The following is a 12199-nucleotide window of genomic DNA, read 5'->3' as shown; positions in this document are numbered from 1 at the left end:
ATAGTGAGCTAACTTGTTGAGTTTACGTTATCATGAAGCCAGCCACTGCAAAAAATAATAGGTTGTTGTTGGAGATCAGATACGATTTCTTCAAGCCAACAGCCTACATTATGTTGTTGAACTCCTCGTTTAGGCGTCTAGTTACAAAATGCTTTGATAATGTCAACATATATTTCATTCATGAATAAAAATAATAACTTGGAAGAAATACAAAGTAAACCAAGTAACTTAACATTATGGTACACCTACCTACAGCTAACATTAGCCGCTAAACATTTTTTGTGGTGAAAAGTCAGGTGAAATTGTAGGGACTACAACTTCCACATTCCCACAGGAAAATTCCGCGACGTCCATCACGAATGACGTCTAACTTGGTTCAGCCAATCCCGTAATGGCGGGAGCAATAAACTTTCCCGTATAAGAGCAAGACACGTTCTTGGGATTGCTCTTCTGCTTCTTCTCTTCGACGCACCCTTTTTGGCCATTCGCTTCAGCTCATCTGCTCCGAGACTCGGACAGAGGCTGAATGCTGCACAGCGCACTACCAGGCCTATGGACACACGCAGTTACCTCGCGGTAACTTGGTGGCCTATAGCGAGTGGAAACTGGTGTACGCGGAACGCTACATCAGTTTACCCCTGCAAAGCTCACCAAAGAACAACTGCAACGAACATCCTTCCAGCAACCGAGTGGACCAGATGACGCATCAGCGCACCAGCATGCGCATCTCTCCAGGACACGCATTCACAGCACCATCGCGGCTCCTATAAGGACAGCACGTCTTTTGGATCCAATGCGTATGGACTCAGTAAGAAAACAAACATTCAGACATAGCCAGTGTTTAGTTTAGTCTTAACTGTTTTTGTGAATCTGTGTTTCAATATTTACCATCCTACCATTGTAATGTGTTTGGTTAGCTACATATATATGTACGTGAATTGATTTGCCGTCTTTTGCGCATATATAGAGTAAAACTACGCAAGTAGTCCCTTCTCACAGCTAACTCTAACTCATTTCCACACCCAGAACTAGTTTACTCAAGCTAGCTACTCCCACCTTTCCTTTGTTCAAGCGACACGCGCGCGCGCCCTTGCTTTTCTCTCTATATATGCTTCCCCTGGGAAGTTATTCGCAAACATGGCATTAACTTCCACTGCTATGCTGACGACACACAGTTGTACCTATCAGTCAAACCTATGGAAGTTGTCCAGCTATCCAAAATGGAAGCTTGTCTTAAATACATAAAGAAATTGATGAATCATAACTTTCTATTGCTAAACTCAGATAAGACTGAGATAATGGTAGCGGGGCCCAAGTCCTTGAGATGTAAATTATCTGATGATATGCCAAACATTGATGGAATTTGCATCACCTCAAGTGCTGTCATCAAAGACCTTGGAGTTACTTTTGATCCAGATCTTGCGTTTGATGCACATATTAAAAACATCTCTCAGGTTGCTTTTTATCACTTAAGGAATATCTACAAAATTCGGAAGATACTGTCCCTAAATAATGCAGAAAAGCTAGTGCATGCTTTTGTCACCTCAAGATTAGATTACTGCAATGCTCTTTTGTCTGGATGTGCAAATTCCTCTCTGAAAGGGCTCCAGCTAATTCAAAATTCAGCAGCTCGTATTATTACTAGAACAAGGAGATTTGAGCACATCAGCCCAGTGTTAGCTTCACTTCACTGGCTGCCTGTTAAAATTCCGAATAGATTACAAAATACTACTTCTGACTTTTAAAGCCTTACATGGGCTTGCCCCTCTGTATTTAAACAATTTACTTCATCCTTATACTCCCTCACGAATACTCCGTTCACAGGGTGCAGGCCTTTTTTTTTTTTTTTTTTTTTAAATAAAAGTTCCACAGATGGCAGAGCCTTTTCCAATTTTCCCATTTGTTCCTGTGGAACAAATTTCCTGCCCATGTTCGGGGTGCAGACACTATCACCTTATTTAAAGCTAGGCTAAAAACGTATCTCTTTAGTCTTTCCCCACAATGGGTCTAAGTTAGGCTCCAGCTTACATGACAAAAATATTTAGGCTACAATACCTACAGTCTTAAATACCTAAAGAGAGAAAACAACAAATAAACAAACAACTTCCCCAGATGTGACTTGTGTGAATTAATAGGCTAACTAGGTAGAATGCATATCCGTTGGAACATGTCTTAAGTGGAGGGGTGCTGTGGTTATGATGCTATATTTAAAAGTTTTTTCCCCCCTCTTTTTGGGTGGGTGAACGTTGTATGACATTGATGATAATACAGCGACCACTGACATGGTTATTTACTTGCAAAGCAAAATATAGGCCACACACACACACAACAGTAGCAGCAGTATCACGGCACTGGCTCATAGGAAAGCCAGATTTACGCAATAAACGTTGATGATACAGCAACCACTGACACTCGCAAAGCAGGCGATGAACGGATAGCAAGCATAGTATACACAAACATAATACAACAGCAGCAATGCACTGCACTGTTATGGAAGCCAGATTTACAAAATATCTTGATGAGAAGAACATCAACCACTGTATTCACAGGCAAAGAAACAAGCGCATCTACTTCCACTTGTCAGAACTTTTCTCCCTAAAGGACCTATTTCAAGCTAAGGTTTACCTTGGCCACAAAAGAGGCTGCAGATCTAGGTTAATGGAGCCTTACCTGTTCGGTTGTCGGCTGGAGCAGGACATTATTGACCGAGATAAAACAATGAAGCACCTGCAGCAAGCACTCAACTTCACTGCCCACGTGGCGTACCGAGGCGGGGTGATCCTATTTGTCAGCTGGCGCAGGCAGTTCAGCCACCTGATAGAGAATACTGCCCAGGAATGTGGGGAGTACGCCCATAAGCGCTTCTGGCAAGGTGGCCTGCTTACCAACACGCATGTTCAGTACGGCCCAGGCGTCCGTCTCCCTGACCTCATGATCTTCCTCAACACCCTCAATCATGTATTCCAGCAGCACGTGGCCATCCGAGATGCTGCAAAGATGAACATCCCCACGGTGGGTGTGCTGGACTCGGACTGCAACCCCAGCCTGGTTACTTACCCCGTCCCCGGCAACGACGACACGCTCTCCTCTGTGGAGCTCTACTGCAAGCTGTTCGAGATGACCATTAACCGTGCCAAGGAGAAAAGGAAGCAGATGGAGTTGTTGCATGGGGTCACCAGACCTGGCTCACGAGAACATGGGGCTCCTATGAAGACTCATTCGGTCACCCCTCACTCACTCCCCTCCCCCTCCCCCTCCCCCCATTTGTTTTTCTTGTACTGAATTTGCGCGCTTATATGCGAACGGAAGTGTGTGGCCTAACGTAGTCGTAAAATTTATTTCCAAACAGATTGGAAATTTGGAACCTAAAATCCACTGTCAGCCACTTACTGAAATCAAAATATCATTAGAATATGAACATAACCAATACAAATGAAATTAAACTTTTTTTTATTGTTTATTTTTATTTATTTATTTGTGAACGTGCAGGTCCTCCACCATACTCCAGGGGGTGCTGCAGCACCCTCCGCACCCCTACTTCCCACGGCCTAGGTAGAATTGCTTCTTTTATTTTTAAATGATGGGATGCTTTCACAGGACTGCAGTGTTTTAGTATCTGGGATAGTCAATAAGCAACTATAATCATAAACCACATTCCTAAGGAGAAAAACTACCATTGTATGGATTGGAAGGTGGAAGCGGTCGCTTCCCTGTGTTCTGTTCAAAACACGGTGCATTTACATTATGCTTATACAAATAACCCGCAGCACCCCCGCAAATTCCACCTCCCACCTAAAGATCATGCATACATTTTGCAGCTCATTGACATTATTTGATGTCATGATTGACATGATTATTTCAATATCTTTATTTTTCAGTCAGCAATACCACTCCCCAATTGTATTTCGAAGCTCAAAATTCAGATTCCCGTTCTGACAAGGGAAAAGTCACAGATGTCTACCCCTCCCAAGTAGAAACTTATCTGAGCACAGCAGGTTTGCACAAAGCCTCAATGTATCAGAAACACATTGTATATAACTATAAAGTTAGTCTTAAAAGAACTTTGCATGAGTAACTCATCTACAATAACTGTATGGTATCAGTCTTTTTCTTTGAACACTTTCAGATGCATTTCTGTACATTCCTGTGCAAGGAAAGCCAGGGGAGGGTAAGGAGCGTGATAAGAACACTAACACTTTAATACAATGAATACAGTCACACTAAGTCCAGGTTATAATAACTCAGAGCATCTGTGCTCAGTCAACTTATCCTGTATAAATAAAGGTTAATAATAATAAATTGATGAGCCTGTCAGTATGGAGAGAGATTAGTCTCAATATTTACAAATGCAGGTAACACGATCCACAAAAGTTTTATGCAGCATATCCGCACACAAATATCTCTTAACTTACACTCACTAAGCACTTTATTAGGAACATTTTGACTTTATTACACCTACTTATTCATGTGATTATCTAATCAGCTAATTGCGTGGCAGCAGAGCAGTGCATACAATCATGTAGATCCAGGTCAGGAGCTTCAGTTAATGTTCATATCAACCATCAGAATGGTGAAAATTGGCCGTGGAATGATTGTTGGTATCTCAGAAACCGTTGGGACTTTCTCTTGGGATTTTCACACACACTAGTCTCTAGAGTTGGCAAAGAATGGTGTAAAAAACAAAAAACCAGTGAGCAGCAGTTCTGCAGACAGAAATGACTTGTTTTCACAACAACTGATAGACTACTAAATCCTGCACCAGCCTGTGATATTTGCTGCCTGTGCACAATTTTTTAACAACAAAATAACAAGTATTAGAGCAGGTATTATTAGAAATACAAACGACGCATATGATTTGTAACAGGCCAGAAATTTTGCGGAATTTCAGTGGCATCTCTGAGGCAGAACTCTCACAGAGTAAACCATCAACTTGCAATCTGTCCCTACAACCTTTAAAAAAAAAAAAGTTAATTGCCTTTCCACATAATTTAGACATCTCTTGAGACTGGAATTTTTCAGTCTAAAAACTGCTGCTGTGAAACTGCTACTGCTACTTAAGAAAACTAATTCGGACTATAACGTCCTGCGTAATTATAGGCCTATCTCCAACTTAACTTTCATGAGCAAGTTACTTGAAAAAGTAGTTTAACCAACTGAATATTTTTTTTTAAACAAAAATGGCATATTGGAGAAATTCCAATCTGGTTTGAGATCTAATCATAGTACGGAGACCGCTTTAATTAAAGTAACCAACAATCTCAGACTGAGTGCTGCTGCTGGCAAGATCTCAGTTCTTATTCTTCTGGACTTGAGAGCCGCTTTTGATACAATTGACCATTGCATCCTAATTCACCGTTTGGAAAACTGGGTTGGCCTGTCTGAAAATGCTCTGTTCTAGTTTCGAACATATTTTTTTAAAGAGAAAATTAATTAATTTATTTATTTATTCATTCATGTTAGTCTAGGAGACTATGTGTCAGAGATTTACAACATGGCCTTTGGTGTTGCACAGGGAATAGTCCTTGGGCCAAACCCCAAAATTGGACGATTTGGTACCATCTGGGTGGGCAAATTCTAGATGTGATTTTTTTAGTCCTATACATCCCTAGATTATGTTTTGATATGATAGACCTTTTGGTTTGGCAGCTTATTAGTGGTTATCACCTCCTAAAGGTATGGACTGCTTTCGTTCAAAACCGGAGTTTTGCCAAAAAAAGTCCCCTGCCATATTTTGCCCCCCTTCGCATGATTCGCTTGTAGGTCGGGCTGTGGGGGTGCTAGAGACATGAGCCTGCAGTTTTTGTTATGCGCCTGAGTTGGCCTCTTCTTTTGTCACTATATATGTTACCTTTGGGTGATATTATAAGAAAACATAACATTAATTTTCATAGTTATGCCAACGACACAAAATTTTACATCTGTGTTGAGCCGAATGATTCAAGTGCTCTATGCTCGCAAACTACCCGTCTCTGTCTGCCATCAGTCAATGGCTGAATAATATATATTTTCTTTATTAAATGAGGATGACAGAAATTCTTCTGGTTTGCCCTAAAGCAAAAAGGGATGCCTTTTCAACTAGGCTAGGAAATCTAGCCCATCAGATTAAACCAGAAGTAACTAGCCTTGGGTAATTTTAGACTCCAAACTAAGTTTTAAAAAGCACAAACAAGGTGACTAAAGAGGCATTTTTTTCATCTAAGAAATACTGCCAAAGTGTGGCCCAGCATGATGCAGAAAAGTTCATTCATGCTTTTATTTCAAGTCGATTAGATTATTGTAATGCTCTCTTTACCGGTCTGCCCAAAAAAATAAATTGAGAAATTACAGATGATTCAAAACCAGACTTTTAATGAAAACACGAAAGAGAGTGCATATCACTCCTGTTCTAGCTGCACTGCATTGAAATTGATTCTAAAAGAGACAGGGAGCCAAAATGATTGTACTTGTGTATAAGGCCCTAAATGATTTAGCACCATTTTATATCAGTCTCTGCTGTTTTACATCCCTTCGAGAACACTTAGGTCCACTGAAGCAGGTCTTTTAATTGTCCCTAAAGTGCCCCACAGAAAAATATCAGAATCAGCCTTCTGCTTAAAGAAATCAGAGAGGTGGGCTCAGAGGACCTTGCAAAACAGCGTTTGAAAACCTGGCTTTTAACTGTAATTAGTAATACCTTTTGTTTTAACCATCTTTCATCTTTATTTGTATTATGTTACTGTTTTTTTGCTTTATCATTAATTTTATTATTTGTTCTCAGTAATCTGTCTACCCTGCACCCTGGGCTGCTTCCATTGCATGAAAATGCTTCATAAATAAAATGTTATTATTATTATTATTATTATTTACGAGAGACGTCAGAGGAGAAGCTGACAGGAAGGTGACAGTAATGCAAATAACCACACAATACAACAGTGCTATGCAGAAGAGCATCTCTGAACACACAATGCATCATAACTCTACGTGGATAGGGTACAGCAGTAGAAGTCTAAAAAGTCTAATAAATAATAAATACGTAATGAAGTGCTCACTGAGTGTATATCTTGTGTGACATGGTAATGGTGATCCACTGTAGGTAGAAGGTGAAAGTTGGGGTTGCTAACGAGAGACTATGAACTGGGCAGGCTCTTATGGCCTTGGGGAACAGGTGTTCGGACCATCGTGAGCTGTGTGTTCTGAACACCGAGACGGTGTGCAGTTATTTGTCGTTTACTCTATAAATATTGCTCCAATTCACATCAAAGAGTTTTAGTGTCTGGGATAGTCAATACGAAACCATAATCATAAACTACATTACTCAGAAGAAAAACTACAATTGAACGGACGTTAACTTATGGTAGAAGCGGCCAGTGAACACCAGTACATACCAAGATATTGAAAAAACATAACAATGCACCTGAAATACAAATTATTAGTCATTAATAGTTATTATGGCAAAACTTGTGGAGTTTATTCAGAAAGCAAGTGGAATACTGTAAAACCGAAAACATTTTGTAAAGTCGAAAAAGACAGGAAATTCAACCCAAAAACTATGTTTTAAAGAAGAGATAAGGATGGGCAAAAGACGAAAAAGACAGGAAATTCACAGAAGCATCAAGAACATTATCTTAACCTATGCACTGATAAGGCTTCCAACGCAATAATATAATATCTGCTAACCACTGGGCAGGTGGCTGAGGATTCAATCAAATATTATCTTTGAATAAACAACCAAATAGATTATTTTCAGAGGAATGCTTGATTAATTTCTAGTAGGTAAGTATGTACACTTAGTGTATCAATTATGTACAAATGTACCAATTGAGTGTCTTTCTAGAAATTCATGCTCTGTAAAATAAACTAAAAGAGGTAATCACAGCCAAATTACATAAGTACACAGTGTATATCTGAACTAACGGTAGCAGCCATGAAAATGTTGTTCAGACAACTGTACAATCAGCTCACAGCAAAGAACATTTGTACATGTTTTGCAGAATTTGCTTGATTTTAATTGATTGAAATTGTATTTGTTTGAGTACTTGGTCAGTAGAAAGATAAAAATGAAAGCATTTGATTTCGGTCAAAGGCACTGAAAATGTATGTTGCACGATCCATAAACAGCAAAAGTCCCACTATTGGATCGATTTAAATCTTTCAATGTTACATACGAGAAGTCAGCGCTAACAAGGTTAAATGCTGCGGTGGAAGATATACCCAATACCTTCACATTTGCCACCTGGTGGTGGTTGTGTGAAAAATGCTTACCAAGAACCACCTAATGAACCACAAAACCACTGTCGATGGCGATTAAAGCATTAATTAGTTAATCAGTGCACCCCCAATACAAATGAATTAAAAATTCAAAACAATAATAACTTTGGTATAATGTGTGTTACCTGGTCCAGGTGGCGGTCTCTCATTAGTTCATACTCATGTTGGAGTGTGTGCTGGAACAGGGTCCACATGACTGGCTCCAGCTCAGGGTGAGAGGTTAGCAGGAGGGAGCACATCATGTTCAGGCGTAGGTACGCCAGCCGATGCACTGAAAGGTAGAATTTGCAAAGACAGATCTTACTAAACCAAAGCCTTTGATAGAAGTCTAAGAATAATTTTGGTTCAGTCCAGCCAAAGCTTGTGCTCAGTTTAAGTGCGTTTATTTACAATCAAAATAAAAACAAACAAAATCTAATTAATTCAGGTGTAATCAAAGCACAATGAAATGTCCCACAGGTAATTCCACATACAGTCAAAGGATGTTTTTTCATTTTTTTTCCAATTTATTTTTATTAAAATCAAAAATAGACTTTATTCGGGCTTTGGTGCTCGAAGCCATCCCGGCGTATTTCTCGCTACTGAATCTTTGGTTAAATATTTCTGTGTCAGACAATGAAATAATGTAATAGAAATGCAAAATATATTTCTATTTATTTATAAAGCTTTACCTGACCTTTACCTTTACCTTTAAACTGCAAATCATCATATCAGATCTCAAGATTGGATTACGTTAGAGGCACCCAGAACTAGAACAATTCTACTACTCTGTCTTGTTAAGACATTCTTTGAATAACAACCAGGTTGAAACAGCACCTGGTTGTGGCTGCTTTTATCGTGTTGGCTATAATCAACTGCTTCAGGGTTTCACCCAGCGCAGTTATTCAGCTTCATGAAAGTGATCTTCGTCGGAACAGAAATATAATTCCAATCGGAAATTTCTTCTTTCAGAAGAACATGGAGGACAGACAGGAAAAGTGAGCTGTCTAGGCTAGGTCGTATTGAAAAATGTTTTTCATATTTGCACAATGTCAATTTCAATTCAATTACTCAATTTCACTGGGCTACGGGTGCCAACAGTATTGCTGTTGCCAACAGCTGGGGCTAACAACTATTTTTAACTTGGATTTTTAATTATTGTGACTTCATGTTGTATTGTTGTAATTGTAATTGCACAAGCCACTTTGTTCACTGTCCTGCTGACCGTCTTGCCAGGCCACCCTCACAAAATATTTTTTAACCTCAAGGGTCTTGGCCTGGTTAAATAAGGGTTAATAAAATAAATATGAAAATTTAAATGCATATTTAAATGCACAAAGAAAAACCGTTACATACCTTTTATTTTTAAATCACTGCTATAATTGCAGTGGACCCAACACACCAGACTTTACAGATCTGCACAAGAACCCTATGTTTAAGTAAAGTTTTTACAGATTTTTATTTCAGACAAAAAGTCAGGGCACTGTTCTTTTAGGCTGCCCTAACATTCGAGATGTCACCAGAAGTAACTTTTTCCTGTCATGAATTCAGATACAAGAAAATAGGCAAGGTGATTCAACTGTAATAAACAACTTTAAAGCACTGAGGAACAGAGGAAGCAGACCTTTCAGCAGCCCTTAACCCTCTGGGGTCTCAGGGAAAAATGAGGAAAATTGGTGTATATACAGTGATTCCAAAGTCTTTCATGCCTTTGCTTTCAGCACAAATTCGGCTACAATAATGTGGCAACAGTAAGTAGGTCAGAATCATATGTTGGTTGTAAATTGCTCTAGAATCACACAAATTGTAAATAGTAGCTTTGAACACGTACAAGAATGCCGGTGGATCACCAAAATTTGATCATCCAGGCCTTTGGTATCAAAAGATGACAAAATATTGTAGCAAATCAAATTAAAAATATAGAAGAAACTACAAAAACCTAGTGTTGTCACTACTATTTTCCAGCACCAGCTGAAAATGTGAGGCCTATCTTCAATGAATATTTATGTGGTATTGGGTCCTGTCAGGTAAGTAGGCTTTTCACACCTGGCCTGACCCCTCCCTACCTCTGAGACAAAGCCTTTCCACAAAGAAATACTCAGAGAGCCATTTGGAAGACAGAAACAAATAATGTTTTTGGTTCAGGAATTTAATGAAATCAGCACACAAACTACATGCAATGAAGATGCCATTCACAAACACCTCAAAGTTTTGCGTGCCATTTTTCAAAACAGTTCCTGTTTAGCTGCACTTCCACAGTGTTCAGTTTTTTCCCAATGTGCATAATACAGAGCATGCACGGCTTGCAAAGATGCAGCGGTATTATTTTGAGATGTAATCGTTCATAAATTCAGAACGGTTTTATGAACTTACAAACACGCATTATTGAATATTCAAATGAACACAACACTTGCAATACACCACATGTATTTACCAATATGAAATACACTTCCTCATGGAGTTGGTCTGTTTACCAAAGTTATTTCTGCTTTTTCCTTGATGTAGATACAGTATGCTAATATGGATTGTGCAAGGACACCCAGTTTTAGAATCCTGGCTACACCACTACACATTATGTATGTATTATTATGAGATGCAATGGTTAGAGTGTGGGAATTTACAAACAGGCATATTGCTGAATATAAAGTGAAATGAAATGAAGTAGGAGAAGTTGCAGTAAACATGAACGAAATGCACGTACTCATGATGTCCAGTCATCCGTGCCATTTTCCGTAATGAAATGTGTTCCATAGTGAAAAAAGTTTACCTTAAAAGAAGTGAATATCTTATGTTTCTGTATGTAATTGTATCATGCTTTACAGTTGGTGTTCTCACACATGGCATCACCCCTCCCCTGCCTGAAATGGGCCGGAATTACTGGAAGCAGTAATTTTGGGAATTCATCTACAGGCAGGTCGACATGAAGGGACAATATAACTAAATTAAATTAAACTTAATGTTTAAGTGTGTTTGTTTGTGAGTATGCAGCAGTATTACAGTAAATACTCAACAATTTCAAGTGAATTCTGAACTTATTTGGACAAATTATTTTATAATTGAATACAGACTTTAATACGATCATCCAGTGTCCAGAAAAAATCCACAGACTGTGGCATTGTTTTCTCCCAGGATATGGTGCACTGCCTTGGTGTCGGCACAGGACCTCCATCTGAATATTAAATATCTTATAAAGTATAACCAATGTTTATTAGCAATATTTAATGAGTCAAATGTGTAAGTCATGAATAAATAAGCAAAGGTGAAGCTGGTGTTTACATTTTTATCTCGACTCCTGAATGTGGCGCTCAACTTTCCTTTATTTAATTTTAGTTTCAACCTTCACCACAACATCACACTTTTCTCCAGTCCAATTTGGTTTTCTCTGGTTTCACTCTTATATATTTCAAGTCTTATCTAAGAGAAAGTGTGAGCTGCTTGAAAAATATGCTTTATCAACCACTTTAAGCAGAGAGCGATTTACACTCCTAAGTTAGCTCTTAAGAGTTTAAGTGTAATTCTGAAGACATTTGATACACTCGGCCCCAGTACGTTAGGCAGCACAAGTAGCTGAATGCAAAACTTGGAATTTACCAGTCTGGAACTGCTCAAAGTGTTCTGCAGTGGGTGTATATTTTAGACTTCCCAGCAGAATATGAAACGCACATAAACACGTGAAGCCATGGATTGTGACATACCTTTTTTGTAGAAGAGAGAGAGAGAAGTCGATCTAGGATGCCGGGGGGCCTGCGTGGGGTGATATAATAGAGTGGGTGTGTCCAGTGCCTCTGCTCTAGTGGGTATCCGGTTGCTGGGGCGTATGGGAGAGAGGTACCTATGGGCAGGTGAGAAGGAAGACTGCCGTGAGATAGTTTATAAACTATTGACCTCACTCAAACCCTTTTTTACTCCAAGGAGGAAAACACACTGGTCCATTTCCTTGTAGGAGTTTGATTATTAACCATTGTTGTGTGTG

The 12199-nt window shown here is 39.2% G+C and overlaps 2 protein-coding genes across 5 annotated transcripts in view; one reads left to right on the top strand and one right to left on the bottom strand.

Annotated features, from left to right (window-relative positions):
• The window catches only part of rb1 (retinoblastoma 1), a 139227-nt gene that overhangs the window by 17063 nt on the left and 109965 nt on the right, over window positions 1–12199 (bottom strand). For all 4 annotated transcript variants that reach the window (XM_061247871.1, XM_061247872.1, XM_061247873.1 and 1 more), the window contains 2 exons: window positions 11922–12058; window positions 8373–8518 (listed from right to left, as the gene is read on the bottom strand). In XM_061247871.1, coding sequence (XP_061103855.1) covers window positions 8373–8518; window positions 11922–12058 — 283 coding nt within the window. The remainder of the gene's footprint in view (window positions 1–8372; window positions 8519–11921; window positions 12059–12199) is intronic.
• LOC133132447 (small ribosomal subunit protein uS2m-like) lies at window positions 2476–3282 on the top strand. The gene has a single exon (XM_061247893.1). The coding sequence runs from the start codon at window positions 2476–2478 to the stop codon at window positions 3280–3282; it is 807 nt and encodes a 268-aa protein (XP_061103877.1).

The sequence above is a fragment of the Conger conger genome, chromosome 7 (genome assembly GCF_963514075.1).
Source record: "Conger conger chromosome 7, fConCon1.1, whole genome shotgun sequence".
NCBI lineage: Eukaryota > Metazoa > Chordata > Actinopteri > Anguilliformes > Congridae > Conger > Conger conger.
Note: the sequence above shows the minus strand (reverse complement) of the source record. Positions and strands in the feature narration are given on the sequence as shown.